The sequence below is a fragment of the Tamandua tetradactyla genome, chromosome 18, assembly GCF_023851605.1.
Source record: "Tamandua tetradactyla isolate mTamTet1 chromosome 18, mTamTet1.pri, whole genome shotgun sequence".
NCBI lineage: Eukaryota > Metazoa > Chordata > Mammalia > Pilosa > Myrmecophagidae > Tamandua > Tamandua tetradactyla.
The window spans coordinates 46424120-46450193 of record NC_135344.1 but is presented as its reverse complement, the minus strand read 5'-3'; the positions used below and the strand labels follow the sequence as shown (position 1 = coordinate 46450193).

Below are 26074 nucleotides of genomic sequence, written 5' to 3'. Positions count from 1 at the left end.
ATAAAAAAATGAGGTACATCCATACAATGGAATATTCCATTAGCCATTAAAAAGAATGATGCAGTTCTATATGTACTGATAAGGAATGAACTCCAAGATGAACTGTTAAGCAAAAAGAACAAAATGCAGAACAATGTGAATAGGATATTACATTTATGTCTTAGAAAAAAAGAAACAAAAACCAGTATGTATACATGCATGCTTTATATGCAGAGCATCTAGAGAAGGGCTTACAAGAAACTATAAACAGTGGCTGCCTCTGGGGGAAGAACACTGGGAGACTGAGAGAACAGGGAAACGAGACTTACTTTTCACTTCTGTGTGTATATACTGCCTCCCAAACAATCAATCAGACCTAAATTCCCAAATAAAATTTACTTAAAAGTAAAAGAAATCCCCAGGTGATTCTGAGGCTCAACTAAGTTTGGGAACCACTTAAGCAGATCATTATAAAGTGAATCACCTGTCTTGTTTGTTGAAAATGCAGGTTCTTGGGCCCAACCCCAGATCTCCTGAATCAGATGGGAAAGCTATGAATCTTCAATTTAACCATTTCCTCAGAAGACTGATATATATCACAGTTTGAGATGACAGGTGCCCCTCTCTTACCTTGGCCTGGGGGCTCATGCCATAGCTGGTGAATGCATACTGCCACTGGGGCAGACCCAGGTGGGTGATGAGCAGGCGATAATAAGCAGTAAAGGTATCTGTGAGAAAATGCCAGTATAAAGCTCTGTCCAGGAACCAGATTTCAGTATCTTGTGCTAATGCTGAAATAACAGAAAATAAATGATAAGGGATAGTTTAGCATTCTCCCCCCCGTTATTTATAGTCAATATATACTCACAGTTGGCATTGGTATATTCACAATATTGTGAATTTAATTAATATTACTGAATTGTATGCATGACGGTGGTTAAAAGGGGATATTCTGTATTGTACATATGTAACCATATATGAAAAAAGGTCTTCAAACAAGATAGAAAGATAGGAAAGGAAGGAAGGGAGGAAATGGAGGGAGGGAGGGAGGATGGAAGGAGAAAGAGAGAGAGGGAGACAGGAAGAGAAAGAAAGACCTGATGTCAAACTGAGTTATGGAAATGTCAATAAAGTTTCTCTCTTGTGAAGGAAAAAAAATTCCTAAATCTGCCAATTCCACTTTCCAGTGGCCACTGTTACTAGTTTCTTTGGTATTAACAAATTCTCAGTTGACTGCTATTTCTCTGCTGCACTTTGGCCATGAGGCTATCTAAGCAGGTGCTCTTTTTCTGTGTTGCAGAAGTACTGATCCTCCTCCAACACATAAAGTGTGTAGGCTTTGCTTTCCTGATGGAGGGAAACTATCTGGCTCTGGCTTTTATGAAAGTCTTTCAGGAATCAGTCAGAATTGCCATGAGACACTACCATGGAGGAGTCTAGATCAGTTCACTCTGCTGGGAATCCTCCCTGTGCTGTTGCATAATGTCCTAGTGGAGAAGAAACAGGCATTCCCCTACCAGGCTCTACCCTACATCTGTTTCTGATCTTCCTCTCTTACTCCATCGGGCATATATCCTAGTTCATCTCTTAGATAACCATTATAACTCCCTAAGTGGCCTTAATCCTCCAGACTCTTCCTCTTCCAAAGTTGTGGGGATCTTGCTGTTCTCCTGCAATATTACCTTGGCTTTCAAAACTTCACAGGAAGAGAAGCCCTGGGCTTCTGGCTTCATCTCTGCAGCCACAAGACAAGCTATATGCCCACTGAATTGGAATTATTTGCTATTCCCTCCAAATCAGTTGAACTTTGCCACAGCACACCTTTTACCCATGTGTCCCTTTGCTAGGATGCTCCCTTTATCCCACCAAATTCCTGACTTTCTAAATATTCCTACCCATACTTCAAGACTACTTCACTAAGATTCCTTCAGCTGGAGATGACATCTCCTTCCTCCAGAGGATAATGTGTACCATCCCTGTGGTGTAGATTGCCACACTCTGTAAATCCTGGTGTTTGTATCTTCTCACCCCTACCAGGCAGCAATCTACTTGAGGGGGACTTGGCCATCTCCAGCTTAGTAGGCTCTACTAGGGCCTAAATGTTCAGTGGGATGAGGTGCTCTGGCTACTGCTTAAGTGACCAGAGTCTTTTTTTTCTTGATTTTCCATCTGGGGTTTTAGATTGAGGTCTAGTAACTCAGGTTTTCATTGCTGTTAATTGGCTAGATACAGAAACAGAAAAAAAATAATGTGCTTCCTGATGCTTGGTCTGCCGGAAGACTTTATAAACAGAGTAACTATTTTTCATAGTTTTTAACTCACCTAGTATCCTAATCCCATAGATTGTTTTATAGTAACTCATGAATAAAAATGGCTTAAAAAGACTCTAGTAATTGGCTTAGAGGGGGATGTTCGGGGAGGCCAAAAGGGCTCTCTGGTTCTTGCTACCTACAGAAGACCAGTGGCACCTCAAGAGACCAGGGAGGAATGTCCATTTTGTGTGACAGCTGGTGTGCAGGGACAGCGAGGCTGTATCCCAACTATAGGACCATATTGTAAATGACTCTTACCGGGTTTCCCACTTTTGTAGACAAGGCAAACCTTCCCATTCCCATTGCAAGAATCCAGCTCGAATATCACACTGCGAGAGTCAAAGTGGGGCTTCTCTGGTTGGTCCTCACTGGCTACAAACCCAGAAATTAATGGTAATGTTCAAACATATGCAACTTAAGCACATACTTATTCATTCAGCTTTGCAAGGACAAAAACAGTGGAAAAAGCCTTATGTCAGTCATATTCTTAAACATTCTTTTCTTTTTTTTTTTTTTCACATGGGCAGGCACCGGGAATCAAACCCGGGTCCTCTGGCAGGGCAGCCAAGCATTCTTGCCTGCTGAACCACTGTGGCCCACCCTTAAACATTATTTTCAAATGCAGGCCAAATGAATTCTATACTCTATATTCCCTGGATCCCATCCATGGACTAGGACTAACTACCAGAGAATCTGGAGGAAGGTGGCATACAAAAAACATATTGAATCTTGGCAGTGAGCCAAGAGGACTATATAAAGGCAGAGGTATTTAAAGAGCATGATGCTGACATAACTTTTTTTCTTTTTCTCAGCAAACTGGTTTCCCCACATTTATACTGTCTTACGGTCTTTTGATTGGAATACCCTTTCCCTTGTCAATTTGTGTATTTAGAATATTCAACAATTTAATAATTCAAAAATAATTCAATTAAAATGTTTTGGAATGTTTAAGTCTGGTTCAGATGGAAACATCTATAGAGATCAAGTACCATGAAGTAACAGAAAAATAAGTTCTTACAAAAGCAAGCATCAAAAACCTCTCCTGTTTCTTTCATTACAGCTATTATGGGAAAAAGATTAGTAGGATGACCAAGGTGTGGGGAAGTTTACAAACCTAGGAGAGATTGGAGAAAATAAAGTATACAAAAATAATATTTTTGACTCATTTATACATATGCCTTACATATACATACAGAATTTCATATACATGCATAAATATTTAGATTTCCAATTTGGAATATTTTTTTCCTTCTCCCGCTTTTTTTTAATTTGACTTTCTCCTTTCCTAGAAGTAATACTTTCATATTCTTCTTGATCTCAAATGGTCTGAGATAGACATATAGGTATACATTTAAATTCTGTCTTCAAGATTGTTTATTGTATAAAAATGGGATATAATAAACATTATCTGAATCTTGTATTCTATGCAAAAATATGAAGAAGAAAGCCTTGTAACTATAAACCCTGGTGTAATTATAATTTGCTTTTTCTCTTCTCTCCTAATATATCAGTTATACTTCTTTTTTTTTTTTATTAACGGAAAGAAAAAAAAGAAATTAACACAACATTTAGAAATCATACCATTCTACATATGCACTCAGTAATTCTTAACATCATCACATAGATGCATGATCATCGTTTCTTAGTACATTTGCATCGGTTTAGAGGAACTAGCAACACAACAGAAAAAGATATAAAATGTTAATATAGAGAAAAGAAATAAAAGTAGTAATAATAGTAAAAACAAACAAACAAACAAACAAAAACCAAAAAAAAACCCTATAGCTCAGATGTAGCTTCATTCAGTGTTTTAACATGATTAATTTACAATTAGGTATTATTGTGCTGTCCATTTTTGAGTCCTTGTATCCAGTCCTGTTGCACAGTCTGTATCCCCTTCAGCTTCAATCACCCATTGTCTTACCCTGTTTCTAACTCCTGCTGTACTCTGTTACCAATGACATATTTCAAGTTTATTCTCGAATGTCCGTTCACATCAGTGGGACCATACAGTATTTGTCCTTTAGTTTTTGGCTGGACTCACTCAGCATAATGTTCTCTAGGTCCATCCATGTTATTACATGTTTCATAAGTTTATCTTGTCTTAAAGCTGCATAATATTCCATCGTACGTATATACCACAGTTTGTTTAGCCATTCTTCTGTTGATGGACATTTTGGCTGTTTCCATCTCTTTGCAATTGTAAATAACGCTGCTATAAACATTGGTGTGCAAATGTCCGTTTGTGTCTTTGCCCTCAAGTCCTTTGAGTAGATACCTAGCAATGGTATTGCTGGGTCGTATGGCAATTCTATATTCAGCTTTTTGAGGAACCGCCAAACTGCCTTCCACAGTGGTTGCACCATTTGACATTCCCACCAACAGTGGAAAAGTGTGCCTCTTTCTCCGCATCCTCTCCAGCACTTGTCATTTTCTGTTTTGTTGATAATGGCCATTCTGGTGGGTGTGAGATGATATCTCATTGTGGTTTTGATTTGCATTTCTCTAATGGCCAGGGACATTGAGCATCTCTTCATGTGCCTCTTGGCCATCGTATTTCCTCTTCTGGTAGGTGTCTGTTCAAGTCTTTTTCCCATTTTGTAATTGGGTTGGCTGTCTTTTTGTTGTTGAGTTGAACAATCTCTTATAAATTCTGGATACTAGACCTTTATCTGATATGTCGTTTCCAAATATTGTCTCCCATTGTGTAGGCTGTCTTTCTACTTTCTTGATGAAGTTCTTCGATGCACAAAAGTGTTTAATTTTGAGGAGCTCCCATTTCTTTCTTTCTTTCTTCAGTGCTCTTGCTTTAGGTTTAAGGTCCATAAAACCACCTCCAGTTGTAAGATTCATAAGATATCTCCCTACATTTTCCTCTAACTGTTTTATGGTCTTAGACCTAATGTTTAGATCTTTGATCCATTTTGAGTTAACTTTTGTATAAGGTGTGAGAGACGGGTCTTCTTTCATTCTTTTACATATGGATATCCAGTTCTCTAGGCACCATTTATTAAAGAGACTGTTCTGTCCCAGGTGAGTTGGCTTGACTGCCTTATCAAAGATCAAATGTCCACAGATGAGAGGGTCTATATCTGAGCACTCTATTCGATTCCATTGGTCGATATATCTATCTTTATGCCAATACCATGTTGTTTTGACCACTGTGGCTTCATAATATGCCTTAAAGTCCGGCATCACTAGACCTCCAGCTTCGTTTTTTTCCCTCAAGATGTTTTTAGCAATTCGGGGCACCCTGCCCTTCCAGATAAATTTGCTTATTGGTTTTTCTAATTCTGAAAAATAAGTTGTTGGGATTTTGATTGGTATTGCATTGAATCTGTAGATCAGTTTAGGTAGGACTGACATCTTAATTATAATTAGTCTTCCAATCCATGAACACGGTATGCCCTTCCATCTATTTAGGTCTTCTGTGATTTCTTTTAGCAGTTTTTTGTAGTTTTCTTTATATAGGTTTTTTTGTCTCTTTGGTTCAATTTATTCCTAGGTATTTTATTCTTTTAGTTGTGATTGTAAATGGGATTCGTTTCTTGATTTCCCCCTCAGCTTGTTCATTACTAAGTGTATAGAAAAGCTACAGATTTTTGAATGTTGATCTTGTAGCCTGTTACTTTGCTGTACTCATTTATTAGCTCTAGTAATTTTGTTGTGGATTTTTCTGGGTTTTCTACGTATAGTATCATATCGTCTGCAAACAGTGATAGTTTTACTTCTTCCTTTCCAATTTTGATGCCTTGTATTTCTTTTTCTTGTCTAATTGCTCTGGCTAGAACTTCCAACACAATGTTGAATAATAGTGGTGATAGTGGACATCCTTGTCTTGTTCCTGATCTTAGGGGGAAAGTTTTCAATTTTTCCCCATTGAGGATGATATTAGCTGTGGGTTTTTCATATATTCCCTCTATCATTTTAAGGAAGTTCCCTTGTAATCCTATCTTTTGAAGTGTTTTCAACAGGAAAGGATGTTGAATCTTGTCAAATGCCTTCTCTGCATCAATTGAGATGATCATGTGATTTTTCTGCTTTGATTTGTTGATATGGTGTATTACATTAATTGATTTTCTTATGTGGAACCATCCTTGCATACCTGGGATGAATCCTACTTGGTCATGATGTATAATTCTTTTAATGTGTTGTTGGATACGATTTGCTAGAATTTTATTGAGGATTTTTGCATCTATATTCATTAGAGAGATTGGCTTGTAGTTTTCTTTTTTTGTAATATCTTTGCCTGGTTTTGGTATGAGGGTGATGTTGGCTTCATAGAATGAATTAGGTAGTTTTCCGTCCACTTCGATTTTTTTGAAGAGTTTGAGGAGAGTTGGTACTAATTCTTTCTGGAATGTTTGATAGAATTCACATGTGAAGCCGTCTGGTCCTGGACTTTTCTTTTTAGGGAGCTTCTGAATGACTAATTCAATCTCTTTACTTGTGATTGGTTTGTTGAGGTCATCTATTTCTTCTTGAGTCAGTTGGTTGTTCATGTCTTTCCAGGAACCCGTCCATTTCATCTAAATTGTTATATTTATTAGCGTAAAGTTGTTCATAATATCCTGTTATTACCTCCTTTATTTCTGTGAGGTCAGTAGTTATGTCTCCTCTTCCATTTCTGATCTTATTTATTTGCATCCTCTCTCTTCTTCTTTTTGTCAATCTTGCTAAGGGCCCATCAATCTTATTGATTTTCTCATAGAACCAACTTCTGGTCTTATTGATTTTCTCTATTGTTTTCATGTTTTCAATTTCATTTATTTCTGCTCTAATCTTTGTTATTTCTTTCCTTTTGCTTGCTTTGGGATTAGTTTGCTGTTCTTTCTCCAGTTCTTCCAAGTGGACAGTTAATTCCTGCATTTTTGCCTTTTCTTCTTTTCTGATATAGGCATCTAGGGCAATAAATTTCCCTCTTAGCACTGCCTTTGCTGCGTCCCATAAGTTTTGATATGTTGTGTCTTCATTTTCATTCGCCTCTAGGTATTTACTAATTTCTCTTGCAATTTCTTCTTTGACCCAGTTGTTGTTTAAGAGTGTGTTGTTGAGCCTCCACATATTTGTGAATTTTCTGGCACTCTGCCTATTATTGATTTCCAACTTCATTCCTTTATGATCTGAGAAAGTGTTGCGTATGATTTCAATCTTTTTAAATTTGTTAAGACTTGCTTTGTAACCCAGCATATGGTCTATCTTTGAGAATGATCCATGAGCACTTGAAAAAAAGGTGTATCCTGCTGTTGTGGGATGTAATGTCCTATAAATGTCTGTTAAGTCAAGCTCATTTATAGTAATATTCAGATTCTCTATTTCTTTATTGATCCTCTGTCTAGATGTTCTGTCCACTGATGAGAGTGGTGAATTGAAGTCTCCAACTATTATGGTATATGTGTCTATTTCCCTTTTCAGTGTTTGCAGTGTATTCCTCACGTATTTTGGGGCATTCTGGTTCGGTGCGTAAATATTTATGATTGTTATGTCTTCTTGTTTAATTGTTCCTTTTATTAGTATATAGTGTCCTTCTTTGTCTCTTTTAACTGTTTTACATTTGAAGTCTAATTTGTTGGATAGTAGTATAGCCACTCCTGCTCTTTTCTGGTTGTTATTTGCATGAAATATCTTTTCCCAACCTTTCACTTTCAACCTATATTTATCTTTGGGTCTAAGATGTGTTTCCTGTAGACAGCATATAGAATGATCCTGTTTTTTAATCCATTCTGCCAGTCTATGTCTTTTGATTGGGGAATTCAGTCCATTAACATTTAGAGTTATTACTGTTTGGATAATATTTTCCTCTACCATTTTGCCTTTTGTATTATATATATCATATCTGACTTTCCTTCTTTCTACACTGTTCTCCATGCCTCTCTCTTCTGTCTTTTTGTATCTGACTCTAGTGCTCCCTTTAGTATTTCTTGCAGAGCTGGTCTCTTGGTCACAAATTCTCTCAGTGACTTTTTGTCTGAGAATGTTTTAATTTCTACCTCATTTTTGAAGGACAATTTTGCTGGATATAGGAGTCTTGGTTGGCAGTTTTTCTCTTTTAGTAACTTAAATATATCATCCCACTGTCTTCTTGCTTCCATGGTTTCTGCTGAGAAATCTACACATAGTCTTATTGGGTTTCCCTTGTATGTGATGGATTGCTTCTCTCTCGCTGCTTTCAAGATCCTCTCTTTCTCTTTGACCTCTGACATTCTAACTAGTAAGTGTCTTGGGGAACGCCTATTTGGGTCTAATCTCTTTAGGGTGCGCTGCACTTCTTGGATCTGTAATTTTAGGTCTTTCATAAGAGTTGGGAAATTTTCAGTGATAATTTCTTCCATTAGTTTTTCTCCTCCTTTTCCCTTCTCTTCTCCTTCTGGGACACCCACAACACGTATATTTGTGCGGTTCACATTGTCCTTGAGTTCCCTGATACCCTGTTCAAATTTTTCCATTCTTTTCTGGATAGTTTCTGTTTCTTTTTGGAATTCAGATGTTCCATCCTCCAAATCACTAATTCTATCTTCTGTCTCTTTAACTCTGTCATTGTAGGTATCCATTGTTTTTTCCATCTTTTCTACTTTATCCTTCACTTCCATAAGCTCTGTGTTTTGTTTTTTCAGTTTTTCTATTTCTTCTTTATGTTCAGCCCATGTCTTCTTCATGTCCTCCCTCAATTTATCGATTTTGTTTTTGAAGAGGTTTTCCATTTCTGTTCGTATATTCAGCATTAGTTGTTTCAGCTCCTGTATCTCATTTGAATATTGGTTTGTTCCTTTGACTGGGCCATATTTTCAGTTTTCTGAGCGTGATCCGTTATCTTCTGCTGGCGTCTGGGCATTTAGTCAGATTTCCGTGGGTGTTGGACCCCACAGGTTCAAAGATTTTTCTGTGAAATCTCTGTGTTCTGTTTTTCTTATCCTGCCCAGTAGGTGGCGCTCATGGCACAGGTTTGTCTACGGGTTCCACCAGTGAAAGTTGCTGTGGGTCCTTTAACTCTGGAAAATTCTCGCCGTAGGGGAGGTTCGGCAGCCGAAGTGTCTTGGAAGAGTGCCAGCCGGCCCAGGGTTCCGAACGCGGGGAGGGTCACCAGCCGCTGCAGCACGGGAGAGGGTCTGGCCGAATTACCTAGTCAGCCCGGGGCGCCAAGTGTGGCGGGAGGGTGCCAGTTGTCGCAGCCCGGGAGAGTGCACTGTTCCCAGCCGGACCGGGGAGTCACGTGTTTGGAAGGGCCCCCCCGGTCACTGTTCTCCGCAGTCTGGGGATTTCCGACCCAACTCTCTCAGTTGTTCCGGGGGGCCTCGCATGGTGGCGGCGCCAGCCGCCGCGGCCCAAGGGGACCGCCTGTCCAATTCTGCCAGCTGGCCTTGGAAGGAGGAAGGGAGGGACTCCGGCCGCTTGCCGTCCCATCCAGGAAAGCCCGTGCCCCTCAGTGATCTCACCGGAGCTGGTTCTCCCAGACAGTCAGCCGTTCCATGATGGGGTACGCCGTCCCTTTGATCTCCGTCGTGGCTCCGGGAGCTGCTCTGTATTGTCTCCACTCCCCCAGTAGCTGTTCTGGAGGAGGAAAGGTGAGGGTGGCAAGGCTGTGGAGTCCGGTGGCGGAGGAGCTGGAGAAGGCGGAAGAGGGGAGAGGAGGGCGGGCGGGTCGGCTGCTGCGGGGCGTGGGTGCCACGCGGCAGGCCAGCGGACAAAGAAAGAGGGGAGAGGAGGGCGGGCGGGCCGGCGGACAAAGAAAGACGGGAGAGGAGGGCGGGCGGGTCGGCTGCTGCGGGGCGTGGGCGCCGTGCGGCGGGCCGGCGGACAAAGAAATAGGGGAGAGGAGGGCGGGCGGGTCGGCTGCTGTGGGGCGTGGGCGCCGCGCGGCGGGCCGGCGGACAAAGAAAGAGGGGAGAGGAGGGCGGGCGGGTCGGCTAGCCCATGTCTTCTTCATGTCCTCCCTCAATTTATCGATTTCGTTTTTGAAGAGGTTTTCCATTTCTGTTCGTATATTCAGCATTAGTTGTTTCAGCTCCTGTATCTCATTTGAACGATTGGTTTGTTCCTTTGACTGGGCCATATTTTCAGTTTTCTGAGCATGATCCGTTATCTTCTGCTGGCGTCTGGGCATTTAGTCAGATTTCCCTGGGTGTTCGACCCCACAGGTGGAAAGATTTTTCTGTGAAATCCTGTGTTGTTTTTCTTATCCTGCCCAGTAGGTGGCGCTCGTGGCACACGTTTGTCTACGGGTTCCACCAGTGAAAGTTGCTGTGGGTCCTTTAACTCTGGAAAATTCTCACCGTAGGGGAGGTTCGGCAGCTGAAGCGTCTTGGAAGAGTGCCAGTCGGCCCAGGGTTCCGAACGCGGGGAGGGTCACCGGCCGCCGCAGCACGGGAAAGCGTCTGGCCGAATTACCTAGTCGGCCCGGGGCACCAAGCGTGGCAGGAGGGCGTCAGCTGTCGCAGCCCGGGAGAGTGCACTGTTCCCAGCTGGACCGGGGAGTCACGTGTTTGGAAGGGCCCCCCCGGTCCCTGTTCTCCGCAGTCTGGGGATTTCCGACCCAACTCTCTCAGTTGGTCCGGGGGGCCTTGCGTGGTGGGGGCGCCAGCCGCCGCGGCCCAAGGGGACCGCCTGTCCAATTCTGCCAGCTGGCCTTGGAAGGAGGAAGGGAGGGACTCCGGCCGCTTGCCGTCCCACCCAGGAAAGCCCGCGCCCCTCAGTGATCTCACTGGAGCTGGTTCTCCCAGACAGTCAGCAGTTCCAGGATGGGGTACGCCGTCCCTTTGATCTCCGTCGTGGCTCCGGGAGCTGCTCTGTATTGTCTCCACTCCCCCAGTAGCTGTTCTGGAGGAGGAAAGGTGAGGGTGGCAAGGCTGTGGAGTCCGGTGGCGGAGGAGCCGGTGAAGGCAGAAGAAGGGAGAGGAGGGCGGGCGGGTCGGCTGCTGCGGGGCGTGGGCGCCGTGCGGCGGGCCGGCGGACAAAGAAAGAGGGGGGAGGATGGAGGGCTAGTTATACTTCTTTAAAAACACTTTTTAGTGGTGGCCCTTGGTGAGACAGCAAGACTACAAGGGCTGGAGCTGGGTATTTCCTTTCCCCCACACTGGGCAGGCTCTCCTAAAGTAGCTTCCCTTGAGGCCAGGTGGCAAACAGAATACTCTGGGTATATTTAAAAACATCTCTCTTTGGTGTATTTCAAGTTTCCCCTTGGTGCATTACTTTTCCTCTTCTCTGCAGAAAGCACTACAGTCTTTTTCCCCAAAGCTCTTCATGAGAACCTAGTAGAGCTCTTGTCCTGGAGGTAAAACTCACAAAAGTCTGGGTCCTTACTGTCCCAAGACTGGGCCCCCAGAAGTTGTTAATTCATAATCTAGTGCACACTCAGCCTCTAGCAGTTCATCAATTCCAGCTTAAGGTTTCCTGCTTGCTCCTGGCATCAGTGGCTTCTTATCCCAGTAAGTGTAATTCCCTTGTATTTGTCTCTCTCTCTCCGATTTTGGGGTCATCAGTTTGCCCTGTGGCCTCAATTTTCTGAAAGATCCAAAGACTTTTTGATTTTCAGTTTGTTGATCTTTTTTTTTATGAGGACAGGAGTGACGACTTTAGGGTTTTTTATATGTCAGAGGGGAAACATGATACTTTTTAATCGGTCAGAGTGAATACACCCTAATTTATTCCATCAATCCCCTACTGACAGGTATTCACCTAACAATATTCTACTCTGAATGCTACAGTAATACTGTACATGTCCTTATGTTATGGTGCTTTCATTTCTCTGGAAAAGATTCTCTGCCTTGGAATAGATGTCACCAGATTGCTTTTCAAAAAGGCTCACGTTTTCCCCAGCACCAAAGTACCCCTTTCTCCTTCATTCCTAACAACAATAGGAATCATAGTGTGGAAGAGACTTCTAGTACCTATTCTGATATCCACCCACGTTTTCCTTCTTCCTTTCTAACAGAAGTGTCTGTTAAAATCTGTTGCTGTTTTAAAATAATTGGTTTCTCTTTTTATTATTGAGTTGTAGGAATTCCTTATATATTTTGGATACAAGTCCACTATTAGATATTTTCTCTCAAACTGTGGCTTGCCTATTCATTTTTCTGTGTTTCAAAGAGTAAAAGTTTTGAATTTTGATGCATCTAATTAAGCAATTTTTTTTTTATGGTTATTGCTTTCTATATTCTAAAAAACCTTTGCCTGCTCCCAAATCTTAAAGGTATTTTGGTATTTCCCAATGTTTTACCTATAGAAATGTTATAGTATTAGCTTTCATATTTAGGTCTATGATTTATCTCACATTATGGTGTGGGAAAAGGTGTAAGGTCCTTTTTTAAAAAAAAATGTAAATGTTCAGGTGTTCTGTGCCACTTATTGAAAAGATTTCTCTTTCCCCACAGGTTTGCTTTGGAGCCTTTGTTGAAAACTAAATGATCATATAAGTGTGGATTTATTTCTGAGCTCTTTATTCTTTTTCACTGATCTATTTGTCTATCCTTATGCTGGTACTACAATTTTGATTATTGTCATATCTATAGTAAGTCTTGAAATGAGGTAGCCTAAGTCCTCCAACACTATTCTTCTTTTGCAAGATATTTTTGAATATTCTAGACCCTTTGCATTTCCAAATACATTCTGGAATCACCTTATACATTTTTACAAAAGAGCCTACCAGGATTATGACTGGGACTGCATTGAATCTATGGATGAATCTGGGAACAACTGACACTTAACATTCACAAGTCTTCCAATCAAGGAATATATTTTTCTATTTCTTTAGCTCTTCTTCAATTTTTCTCAGAAATGTTCTGTAGTTTCAGTGTACATAATTTGCATATCTTTTGTTAAATTTAAAACTATTTTACTTTTTGATGGTATTGTAAATAGTTTAAAAATTTTGTTTTCTAATTATTTGCTGCTAATGTATAAAAGTACAATTAATCTTTGCATATTGATCTAGTATCTTGTAACTTTACGAAATTCACTTATTGGTGCAGGTAACTGGTTCCAGCCGGGCAGATTGCTTAGGATTTCCTAGATAAACAATCATAACATAGAATAGATATCGTTTGATTTATTTCCCCCTTTGATCTATATGCTATTTATTTTTCTTGCCTTCTTGCACTGGCTAGTACCTCCACTACAATACTGAATAAATCAGTGACAGTAGACATTCTGCTTTGTTCCTTATCTTAGGGGAAACATTTTCAATATTTTATTCTTGTGATGTTAACTGTAGATTTTTTTGTAGACTTCTTTATCAGATTAGGGAGCCATTCCTAATTTGCTGAGTGTTTTGTTGTTGTTTTTTTAATCATGAAAGAATACTGAATTTTATCTAATTACTCCTTCTGCATCTATTGAAATGGTCATATGAGCTTTCTCCTCTATTTGTTAATATGATATGATGCTCTTGTATGTCAACTTTGCTAGGCTGTCATACTCAATTATTCAATTACATACTAACTTAGGTATTGCTGTGCATGTATATCTAAATTTAGATAACATCTACAAACATTTGACAGTAGGTAAAGGAAGGCTCCTTGAATTCTCTCTGTATCTAGTCTATCTCTATTCTTTTAGCTTCAAGAGCATGGAAGACTCAGACCATTTGTTCAACAACTTCTTCACCTTTTGGGGTTACCCCAGCACAAACATATGAGGTTAATATGACTTTCTTCCCACCCTCAGGGTTCCAGCATTCTACTCTGAATGCTACAATAATACTGTACATGTCCTTATGTTATGGTGCTTTCATTTATCTCATTTTTCATTTTTTCATTCTCTGCCTTGGAATAGATGTCACCAGATTGCTTTTCAAAAAGGCTCACGTTTTCCCCAGCACCAAAGTACCCCTTTCTCCTTCATTCCCAACAACAATAGGAATCATAGTGTGGAAGAGACTTCTAGTACCTATTCTGATATCCACCCAAGGTGACACCCAACAAGGTAGGGACTTTGTCTATTTTGTTCACTAATGCATGCCCCAAACTCAGAACAATACCTGGCACAGAGTAGGCACTTAATGAATACTTGTTTAATGAATGAATGTTATAGTGACAGGCTTTTTCCAGGACCCATCACTTTCCAGTCTTTGCTCCTGGACTCCTTAGGTGCTATTATCCAATTGATTGCCCAGTTGAGAGAAAAAAACATTGCATTAAATTTGCCAGAACTTCAATGAACCTAAATCCTTAGTATGGCAGCCAATGTTAGTTGCTTAATATTCATTCTCTCTTTCTTAGTAATTAAATCTCATTTCTGTTTGAGGACGCAGTGGTGCATTGCTAAAAATACTTACTGCCTCAGACTGTATTACAGGTGTGGGTAGTCTTTTGATTCTGCAGTGGCTAATAGGAAGTAAGCAGAAGTCTATTAGGAGGGGTTTCTGAGAAAACTATTGTTTTTCTGATAAAATGGGACATATTCTGAGCAGGACTTTCCTGTCCTTTGTCTTTTTCTCTTCCATTTTCTTGCCTGTAACAGACTTGAAACCTGGAAGTAGAGGCCACATTCTTCAACCATGAAGATGTAAATCACAGTTCAAAGGCTGTTACTACAGGAAGCTGGAGGGGAGAGTGTATCGTTGACTTTCTCAGGTAGCTACACCAGTCTAGGTTCCAATTTCTTGTTATGAGAAAAATAAACCCCTATTTAGTTTGAACATTATAATTGATTTACTGTTATATGCAACCAAATATAGTTGACTGAAGTCCTCATTTATACCCGTGGCCCATAGATTTTAATAGCCATTTCACTCAGAATAAATAGCTGGGAGGTAGGAACAGAAAGGAAGGGTGCTGCATTTAGACTGTCATGATCCCTGAATTCTCTTAATAACTTAATAACTGAATGAAGTTTAATCTATAACATTCATTCATTAAACAAGTATTCATTAAGTGCCTACTCTGTGCCAGGTATTGTTCTGAGTTTGCGGCATACATTAGTGAACAAAATAGACGATGTCCCAACTTTGTTATTCTCTTTCCAAAACTTTTCATTGTTAATACAAGCTTGTCTTTACTTTACTCCCAGAGTCCCAAGAAGCCATGGAAGGGAAGGGTTCTGGTTTTAAGAAACAGATTACAATGCCAAATGCCTTCCCATTATTTTCAATATTATAAAAGGAAAACAAGAAGGCTAAATTTTAACTCTAAGCAAAAATTCCTCCAGGTACCTTCATTTGAATCATCCTCCAGGTCTGCAAGAGTTGGCGCATTAGGAAGTGAATACATGGAAGACTGGTTGAGTTGAGTCAGTTTTGAGATGCTATTAATTGCCATGCTGCCCAATGGAATGGTTTGCTCTATGGGAATATATATATATAAAAAAAGAATTACATGGAGAAGCAGTCTTGTTACAACGGTCATCATAAGAGCTTCTGCTTAATTAACTTATGCCCAGCTACTCTTTGGTCCCAGGACTGAAGAATCTGATGGAAAGTGAAGAGGATCACTGCGCTATATGGCCTAAAGCACCAACTTTTCATGTAAAAAAAGCAACTGGGGGCCATGTGTGATGAAGAATCCCTATCATATGTATTAAGGGGTAAATAATAAATTGTGTTGAATAAAATTAAAAAATGGGAAATTCTCAAAAGAACTGGGAAATCTGGACTAGGGACCCCATTTGAAGGATAAAGTTTATTAACATTTGTTTCCCTCCTTCTTTCCCTTGTTTAACCAGCATTCTGAATGAAGAGTTATACCTTCCAAAGGAGTGATAGCTTTGCTTATATAACTGACGTTCTCTGCTCTTCTTGTTATAAGCTTTTGTGATGGAAAATATTTCCTGTTTTACATTTTCTCTTAATCCATGGAGAGTATCAGGCAGCCTTATTGTTTGGTTCTAGTTTCTTGTGATTAGGGTATAAATAAGGAACAAGAAAGAAATCACTAGCCCCTCTCAGGACCACTAGAAGCTGTAACTGAAGCTTATTCTGAGGGGTTTGTTGATGGAGTCCTTAGGAGTGTTAAGCTTGAAATAGCTTTGGATTTTTGTGCAGTGATTAATATTTTCCTCTATCCCCAATCCAAAAAGAAGCCTCTAAACTGATCTTCTAATTAATTATTGGCTAGCCTCTGGCATGTGGTGGTAGTGTGGTGGGTAAAGCAATGATGGTATCTGTTAGCTATGGGAGATAACAGCTTCTGGACATTGCACTTTAGGAGCCTATGAAAACCATTTCAGATTCAGACTCAAAAGCTGGAAAGGCTCTCATAATTGTCTCATCTAATTGCACAGCCAGGAAAATGTCCCCCTAGAGCGGGAAGGCAGACTCACCATCCAGCTTCACACTCCATGTCATGTGGAAGCCATTGGTCATCAGATAAAAATTCTTCACATCCTCAGGCAGCACACAGTTATTTTTCTACAATCATAAAACAAGTGAGTATTAGGGCAGGGCTGGGAGAGAGTATAGGACTATACCTCGAAGCAACTGGGAGACATGATTTATCATGTGTCAGATTCCATAACTAGGAATATTCTGGTAATTACCTTATAAAACTCAATTAGAGAGGCATTAGAATCTTCAGAGCAGAGTCACTGATATTATCTCTTTTCTTGCCTCACCAGATAAGGTGGAATAGGTGTCAGCTGTCATGATAATGCTTCAAAGAAGAGCTATCTGGAGACGCTCAAAGGAAACTAACTGAAGAGGAGACTGAGGAGAAGGTCCTAGGCAAAGTGAGGATTTTGAAGTAAAGTATTCATTATCTAAATTTCAGATCAATGCTCATAAATTATTTTCTTAAACTGTTGGGGAAATGAGAACATTTTAAAAGCGAAGAGTATGTACTTCTATAGCACTTAATACAATGAATTTATTCTGATAGTCTTGACAGTTTGTAGAAAGTAAAAAAAGCACAATAGGATATAAAGAAATACTTCATATAGATAACAAATCATCTAAACTGATGTGAAAGAACAAAGGAGTAGCTTAGTCTACTTTCAGGAGGTTCCCAGAGCAAGCCCTAAATTCCAAATAACTTATTAAGAAGCCTTTACTTCTCTGCATATGGCTAGCCAGTCTTCTCTAGTTAACTCCAATGACTGGTGTACACAGGATGAGTTATTGACTTCTTGATGTGGTTAGAGGCAAGGGAGCAATATTTAGTAACTCTACCAATCTTTTTGCTTGTTATCCTTCTGGGATGTAACATTGCCCACTGCTTACATCAAATTGGTTTAGGTCCTTCTGTTGGTTCTAGGTATCCTATGTGTAGGGAAGTATGGTTTGGCAAAACCATCTGAGTTCACTTACTAAGTTTGCTACTAGCTGAGTGACCTTACTAAGCGCTTTAGAAGTACATACTCTTAAGTGACCTTTAGTCACTTAAATTCTGTGAACCCTGGTTTAAGAATCATCTCTAAGATTGAGTGGTTCAGTGGTAGAATACTCGCCTTCCATGTGGGAGACCTGGATTAGATTCCCGGATCATGCGCCACCTCCCCCCACCCCCCAAAAAAGAATAAATTCTAAGATTGAGTCTAAAAACACTGAAAGTGGGAAGGGATGTGAGCTAGATTGGGAGGAAGAAAGAGGACATATGGATTATTATTTTGATCTGAGGTCACAACATCTTCAAGAACTTCAAGCTCACAGGTGTTTTTTTTTTTTTTTTTTTTTCCTTCACATGGGCAGGCACTGGAAAACAAACCTGGGTCTCTGGCATGGCAGGTGAGAACTCTGCCTGCTGAGCCACTGTGGCCTACCCCTCACTGGTGATTTTAACCAATAGTTTTAGGTTATTAAGTGAACAACAGCTGCCATTTTAATGAAACAAATTTTTAATTTCCTCCATCTAAGAACTAAAATATGCATTCTGATATATTTTTGTTTTTTCCCTCTTTACTATCTGTGTTCCCAATTTCACATATAAAACCTAAGGGATTCTCTAACTCCTTGGACTAATGTATTTAATTTCTTAATTATTAAGTTATCTGGAATTTAGGGCTTCACCCTAGTGTTTCTTTGTATGGCTACATTCTCAATGCTTTTGGAGAGAAAAAAGTGAGCATGCAAAATGCCTTTTTCCCACCTCCAAGACATTGTCACAGGAAACCTACAGTTATTATTAGTGTTCTGAAAAGGTTCTTGGTTCCTTGGTGGCCTTTGGGGCCAGCATCTAATCTGTGATTTGGGTCATTAGTGGTACCTGGTGGTAGAGACAAGGAAACTCCTCTCTATAGGTCTTTCTTAATGGGATTCAAGAGAAACCCAGATAAGAAGAGCTGGTAAACTACTTGGCATTATTCATCTTTAAATTAAGCTGGAGAAATTTGGTGGCAGTGATTATAACATTCATTATGTTGCTTATTTCACTCAAGAAAGACATGTTGATATTATTTAAACCTATATTTTAAAAACTATCAATAATTCATAAAAAACAGTGAAATCAAATATTTAATACACTTCAAATACTTAAGATTTATAAATTCATAAAATACAAAGTAAAACAAATTCATAGAAAACATTAGTCCTACATTGTTATTCTAATATTGCTGGTGGCCCCTCTTGTTGGTGCCTTAATTTGGACATTTTTATGGACTTGCTTTAATTGGGACATTTTCACGGCCATAGAATTGTAAACTTGCAACTTAATATATTAATTTCCCTTTTTAAAAGCCAACTGATTTCAGATGGAATGGTATATCACATTCTGGCAGCTAGCAAACTAGAATGAGCACTAAAACATTACAAACTTAAGGCAATAAGGACAACTGCATCTACTGAAACTCTTCTCAGGGAGGATATCATATACAATGGAAGGAAAACCTCGATGAGCAGTGGAGGGGTGGATAAGATCCTCATGAAAATTCTCAAGTATGTTCTCCAGTTCCCTCCTATGAGAGACTGAAGTCCTGGTTAACTGGAACCTTCTGTTTTGCTAAATGGGATATGAGAATCTGGGGACAGAAGTCTCAGATGAGAGGTACCATGCTCTCCCCCAACCATCAGTCCACCTCTAAAATTATATAATGGGAAAGTTGTATAAATATTGGCCTGTATGGGGCACCACATGTCTTGGTTTAGCTCTGTGTATAGCAGACTTCAGCTAAGACCACCTTGAGAACAGGAATGCCCCAGGCTTGATTAATCCTCAGGATTTTACCTTTAGAGGCATTTGTGAAGAAAGCATTTGCACCTGGAGCCTCTTTGCTTCAGAGATGATAGATGTGGCAGCTTTACCCTCAAGACTGAAATTAAGGAATGCTCATGGAAAGAAACCTAGCAACCCTGGGAAAATTCTCTACTGACTTTTTTTTTTAAATCTAACTTATTCATTCACTCAACATTTATTAAATGTCAGCTATGGAATAAATACTGTGCTGAGTGCTAGCAACAGAGAGGGAATGAGGCAAAATATTTAGGAGGCTGTGGCTTTGCTGTGTGGGTTGTTATTCAAATCAAGCTTCTTTTTCTTTGACAGAAAATTAGACTTGAGATGCAGTGTGCCCAATAAAATACTTACTTTCACAGCCTCCTCTGCAACTAGTGCTGGATATTAAAATGTAAATAGAAGGCCAATGAGGGGGAAAACTCTCACTGTCCTGTTAAAAAGGGACAGATCTGGCTGGAAACATCCCTTTCCTCTTCTTCCTGCCTTGAGCTTGGAGGTGATAGTTGGGGCTGTAACAGTCATTTTGCTACTGTGAAGGAAAAGGCTATAAGATTTATAGAGATAGTAGTTTAATATTGTCAGGGCTGAGGAATTAACTGCAGCAATTTGTTATGTGAGAAAAATCAATTCCTATTTGTTTAAGCTATTGTTAGTTTATATTATATTTCCTTCAAGTCAAACATTTCCCTAATTTTACAGAGACAAATCTGTAACAGACAAGTGCTGTTGAGTTGTAAGGGGCAAAGATAACTAAGAAGGATCAGTTAGATGAGTAGGGGAAGAATCAGAAGAGGGTGGCGCTTTAGAATCCAAGGGAGGAGAGAGCTATGTTGAGAAGGGAGTGATGGACAGTGAAAATTGCAGAAAAGATGTCACAGTGGGATGAAGACTGCTTTGGCAATGAAGAAGTCCCTGGTGATTTTTGACAGAGTAGTGTCCATGGAATGTTGCTGGAGAAAGAGGCCGCAGAAGGCTGAAGACTGACTGAGAAGTGAAGAAAAGGAAAGGTGATTTAGACCAGTAGTTGGCACACTCTGGCACACAGGATATATCCAGTCTACCAATTATTCTTGCAAATAAAGCATTAATGATAGTCATGCCCATTCATCTTCATTCGTTTCAGTCATTAATTCATTGTAGCTTTTAGTGCTACAATGGCAGACATGAGTTGCTGTGACAGAGACTAAATAGCTCACAAAGTCTAAATATTTCTAAATATTTACTCTTTGGCCCTTCAAAGAAAATCTCTGCTGACCACTGATTTAGGTGATTTTTCTATATTGCTTGGCTGTGCAGAGGAACAAACTACCAAGTAGCCAGAGGGAGACACTAGGTTTTTTTGTTTTGTTTTGTTTTAATTTTAAAGAGTTGTGGAAGACCTGAGTATTTTTACATACTACGGGGAGTTGTCAGTATAGGAGGAGGAACTGAAGCCCTGGAGAGGGACTAGCCACTGGAGGAGAACAGGAGCAGAGGGTGAGGGAATCATTAGTGTTTGCAGGCTGCTTTCTCCCACCAAGAACGTTTACAATGATTCATGGCAGGGGTGGGTAACGTACAGATCTGCAAGAAGTTCAGAACCTGCTCTCTGTAGACTGTAGAAAAAACTAGGCTGAAAAGAGAGGGGATATTCTGTCAAATCATTTATTCTCTGTGGGCCATAGTTTTAGCATTGGTAAAATGAATTTTTACCTGGGGAACGGAAAGTCTAACCAATAAAAAACTGCAGGGCACTCTGCAACTATAAAATGTCACTGAAGTACTTAATAATAATAGAACTCTCCTGGCACTAGGATACTGTGAGAATTAAGAGGCAGATACTTTCATGATGTCTGAAAGATGAAAAGCTCAGTGTAGACAGTATGTATTCCTAACTACCATCATTATAAAAGGCAGGTAGCAGGCGCAGTGAATATGAATCATACGCACACAACCAGGCAGATTGAAACTACTTTTTAAAAAACAAAAAGGGATAAAAGACATTAAAATGGGAAGAGGCTGTTCACTTTTTCCTCCAATCTTAGGAAATTGCAAAAGTATGTTGTCATTTAGGTTTTGGATTCACACCACAGAATCACAAGATTAGATTAGAATTGGGTGAATCATTTGATAACATAGATTCCAAACCACTTATTTCACAGACATGAACATGAGACAGAAGTTACTCTGTGCCAAGGACTGAGAGCTGGCATAAGTCTTCTATTCTAGGCTGTTTTCCTACATCATAATGCTTTCATAGCCTTACTGTTGTATCTTATCTCAACAAGCTTCTCAGAGGGCTCCATTTGCCTAAAGTGGAAGAGGCCGGGAAGCAGGCCTCTTCTTGGAAGGAATTATCTGGCTAAATGTATGCACCTGTGCAATCAGATGTACCAGTTGGTGGCTGTACCCTGGCTGAAGTATTATCTCTCTCCCTGTCCCCCTGACCAAACTCTTTCTTACTTCAGGATGATCTTACTGAAATTAGATCATTCTGGTAGAGGTAGGGAGGATAGAAAAAATGTATTAAAGCTGTAGGAACCCTGGAAAATGTCATTCATGTAAAAAGCTCTTATAAAACTGCTAAAGCATGCTGTTTTTTGATTCCCCAAAATCACATGAGCTCTGCATTCATATGCTCTGTTCACTATCCACTGTTGCCTCTCCAATGGGGAATGGGGTAGGAATATCCATCTTTTTTTAATATTATCTTTTTATTATTTTTTCCACTCTGAAAGGCAAAGAAAAGTCATCTCACTTTTACTTGTATGTTTTTCATTATTAAATCAATTCTGGTTTATTGATCACTGGGATTTCTTCTGGTATGCAATTTAGCTCATAGCATTTGCCCAATTTTCTTATCTTTTTCTTACTGTTTTATAAGAGCTCTTTATATATTATGGATATTAGATCTTAGTTAAACATATTGCAAATATTTTTCTCAGTCTGTCATTTATTTACAGTGTTCTTGTCCACATGGAAGTATCTCCTTTTCAGTTGGGTCAAGTCTGCCAATCTTTTCTCTTATAGCTTCAGAGTTTTATCCTACATGTAAAGAGTTTTCCCTACTCTCATTTACTTTCTGTAAAGGCACTAGTTCTGGTTCATGAATAGTTCTTATCCTACTGCTACCCACTGCCTCAGTGGCTGCTTAGCCTTTCAAAGTACCAGGGATGGCTGGACCTGGGAGCTGCTGGGTACCAAAGAATGGCCTTAAGTACTCTTCTAGCCCCTCTGCCACCCTGAGGGCTGAAGCCTGGATGGCATCCTAGATGCTGTGTAGGTTCCAAGGGGTCCTTAGGACATTATCCAGCATGAAGAAGCCATCACTGTGCACTGCACTTGGGAACAGATAGCAATGGTCTTTAGCACAAGGCCAATTTTATGTAATTTTATGTACTAACTTCTGCAGCTCCTTCTGCATGCTCTGAAACTCTAACAGGAATTCTAGGGGTAAAAGGCAGAGGCATCAGATGCCAGTTATCTGCATTGGGGACTTGCTCATGGGCCGGACCAAGCATTTCACAGCCATCTCAAAAGTCTCCTGGGTTTTCAGGTTGAGTCTGGAGTATTGGGTCAGTTTGAAAATGTTTATGTACCCTAGAAAAGCAACATTTTAATCCTAATCCTACTTTTTGGGAGCAACAGTTTCTTCTAAGCCCTATTCAGCACTACAGGTTGAAAACTTAAGTTATCTCCAAGGAGACGTGACTCAATGAATTGTGGGTATTAAACTTGTTTAGATAGAGACATGTCTCCTATTCTATGTGGGTCTTGATTAGTTTACTGGAATTCTATAAAAGAGGAAACATTTTGGAGAAAGTTGGAGATTCAGAGAGCAGAGAAGAATGAGAGAGCCATGAGAAAGCCACAACAGAGAATGCCACAGAACCATGAAGCACAGAGTCCAGCAGCCAGCAAATTCTGGAAATGAAGGAAAATGCCTCCCCGGGAGTTGGAGAGGAAGCTAGTAGATGACGCCATGTTCGCCACGTGCCCTTCCAGCTGAGAGAGAAACCCTGACTGCGTTCACCATATGCCTTTCCATTCGAGAGAGAAACCCTGAATTTCATTGGCCTTCTTGAATCAAGGTATTATTCCTGAATGTCTTAGATTGGACATTTCTATAGACTTGCTTTAATTGGGACATTTTCTCAGCCTTGGAATTGTAAAGTAGCAATTTATTAAATTCCCCCTTTTAAAAGTCATTCCGTTTCTGGTATATTGCATTCTGGCAGCTAGCAAACTAGAACAAGTGTATTACCAGGGCCTTCCGAAGGGAACCCTGGATCACTGCCAGGATTCAGTCTAGCTTCTCCCTGGCCAAGTGGTCATATGTTGTTTTCTCTACCAGCTGCCCATCCTCACAGAAGTTGCTTGTGACTTTGCTGAGTAGGCCATCCTTGGTGAGATGAGCATTGTACATATCAGTGAGAAACCTGTATCCATGTCTCACACTGAGCACAAGCACCCCAGAAACCTGGAAAACCAGAAGGTATTCCATGCTGACCTTCAGGCTGGTGAACGCTGGCCCATGCACAAGGGAATGGTTGGTCAGGGTGGGCACAATGATAGCAGTGAGGGTTAACTCCTCTTTGCTGCCTTCCATGGGGCCCTTAAAGAAGTGAACACACTGTTCAGAGGTAAGAGGCTGCCCGTTGTTGAGACCCTTCAAAGCAGTACTTCCACAGTGTCCCACAAGTGTTTCCATTTCAGATCTGGGGGCTTATAAGCCTCAAAGAGTCCATGCAGCTGCACGAGCCCCATGCCTGCCAGTGGCCCAGCTTACAGAATAGCTGACAGTGTACCAAGATCCATCCTTTTTCTCTGTTCTTTTCCTCTATCTTTCCTTAGCTTCCAAGCTGCCATGAGCAAGAAGGTATCCCATGAGACAGGTCTCTAGGTTAAGTCCTCTAGAGAGTGGGACCTGTCAGTACCTCGGGATTGTTCTGTTTCCCTGGTGCAGGCATTTCTGAAAGCAGACAAACCAGGAGTGGCCCTACCCCAACCCTGCTCCTGTGGAAACATGCTCTTCAGCAATCCTTTGGGTAAGGAAGTGAGGCAGGTGGAGTCCCATACTGGCTCAAAATTTATCCCCTCCATTGTTTAAGTGACAAAAGCAGGTAGCAAAACAGTACATGGAATACTGCCCCTATTTTGAATGAAAAATTTAAGCTTTTGGGGGTTATGGGCTCATTTAAGGATCTGAAAATAAGAAATCTCTTTGAAGAAAAATGTATATATCTAATACATTTCACATACATTTTAAGGAATCCATGGATCACTTCCCATTAATGGACTTTTCAGGGATCCCTGTATTATTAACTACTGCCCACCATTCACCCACATAACACAACCAAAAATTATAGCTAGGTGGTGAAATTCTTCTAAATTTTTGTCTTCTTTCTTATATCTTTCAAATTTTCTGATTATGCTTTATTTAGCATAATCAGAAAAAAAGTATTATATAAAAACTGAGTCTGAAAGCAAAAGTACATGCCAAAAACTTCCTCTATCTTCTGTATTCATACATAAGCTTTTAAGCATCTCACAAGTCCTTTGAAAAACCCAGACATGCCAACCAGTCAAGTGAAATAAACATTTTTAGGTTATTGGTCCTAATTCTGGTTGTACTTTAGACTTGATATATTTTATTGTATGAGTCTGAGATATTTCATGTAAAGGACCCAATGGAAAATTCCAAATCAATGTAACATATTATTCTGGGTGCTTTCACAGAAGAAAATTTTATGAGTATGTTTGAAGAAAATGTTTCATTAACTGTATTAGTTAGTGAAAAATCTCTTTTCTCTCAAGCTTATCCCTTAATCCTTTCAGACCTCCAAGGGCTATTTATCCAACTCTATAATTGCATTCTCCAAAGTCTCAATCTAAGCTGAAGGAGAATCCAAAAAAGTTGCATTGTCCAGGAGTAGATTAGATCTCAATGAAAGAGGCAGGCCCTAGCCCTCACATGTAGTTATGGAAGGTATGCTCTCAATGAATAAGCTACAGTATACTAAATAAAACAGGGATAAATGGGCAAAATCTTCTCCTTAAAGAGTTGTGGGAAATATCTGGTATAAGATACAAAAGAATAATATACTCCAGAAATTACTTCATTATGTAAAGATATAATAAGACATAGCCTTAATGGTGTTCTAACCCAGACAAGGCATTCCTGTTCTCCCACCCAGGCCTATGAACTTGAGTTTCCAAGCCAGGAATGCTCCTTCTCTTTTCAGACAGGAAAATACCAGGAGGTCACATTCACAAGAGTTCTGAGGCAATTCTCCCAAAAGGGCAGACTTAAGCCTGTAAAGGATCAGGAAGGATGTCTCAACTGTATCTTTTCTCTCAAAGAAACTTATAACAAACAATGTCAACAAAGCCAACTACTGGCATGGTCTCAGTAGTTGAGGTCCTGGAAACCCCAACAACTAATTACTAAGCTGCCAGAAAAGCTGCTACTGGCCCAGCCCAGGAAAGTGAGTTACGAAGGTAGGGATGGAACATTTCCATGTACCCATGGGTTATCCTCTATTAGAGGGGTAGCATGGCAGAGTAGAAAGGGCCTTGCTAATAGTTCAAATCCAGGTTCTACCACTTGGTAGGTACATAAACCAGGGCAAATTCTTTAAGCTCTCTGACCCTCAGTTTCTTTATCTATGAAATGGAGATACTAATAACTACCTTACAAGACTATTATGA

The 26074-nt window shown here is 40.1% G+C and overlaps 1 protein-coding gene, 1 long non-coding RNA gene and 1 pseudogene across 6 annotated transcripts in view; 1 reads left to right on the top strand and 2 right to left on the bottom strand.

Moving 5' to 3' along the window:
• The window catches only part of TPGS2 (tubulin polyglutamylase complex subunit 2), a 54970-nt gene that overhangs the window by 4088 nt on the left and 24808 nt on the right, over positions 1–26074 (bottom strand). For all 5 annotated transcript variants that reach the window (XM_077135600.1, XM_077135602.1, XM_077135604.1 and 2 more), the window contains 4 exons: positions 16542–16629; positions 15436–15564; positions 2550–2663; positions 610–770 (listed from right to left, as the gene is read on the bottom strand). In XM_077135600.1, coding sequence (XP_076991715.1) covers positions 610–770; positions 2550–2663; positions 15436–15564; positions 16542–16629 — 492 coding nt within the window. The remainder of the gene's footprint in view (positions 1–609; positions 771–2549; positions 2664–15435; positions 15565–16541; positions 16630–26074) is intronic.
• LOC143662145 (uncharacterized) lies at positions 16418–18296 on the top strand. The gene is made up of 3 exons (XR_013165172.1): positions 16418–16646; positions 16836–16960; positions 17905–18296. It is a non-coding gene; the product is annotated as an uncharacterized LOC143662145 (long non-coding RNA).
• On the bottom strand, positions 20257–24466 carry LOC143662754 (pseudouridylate synthase TRUB2, mitochondrial-like; annotated as a pseudogene).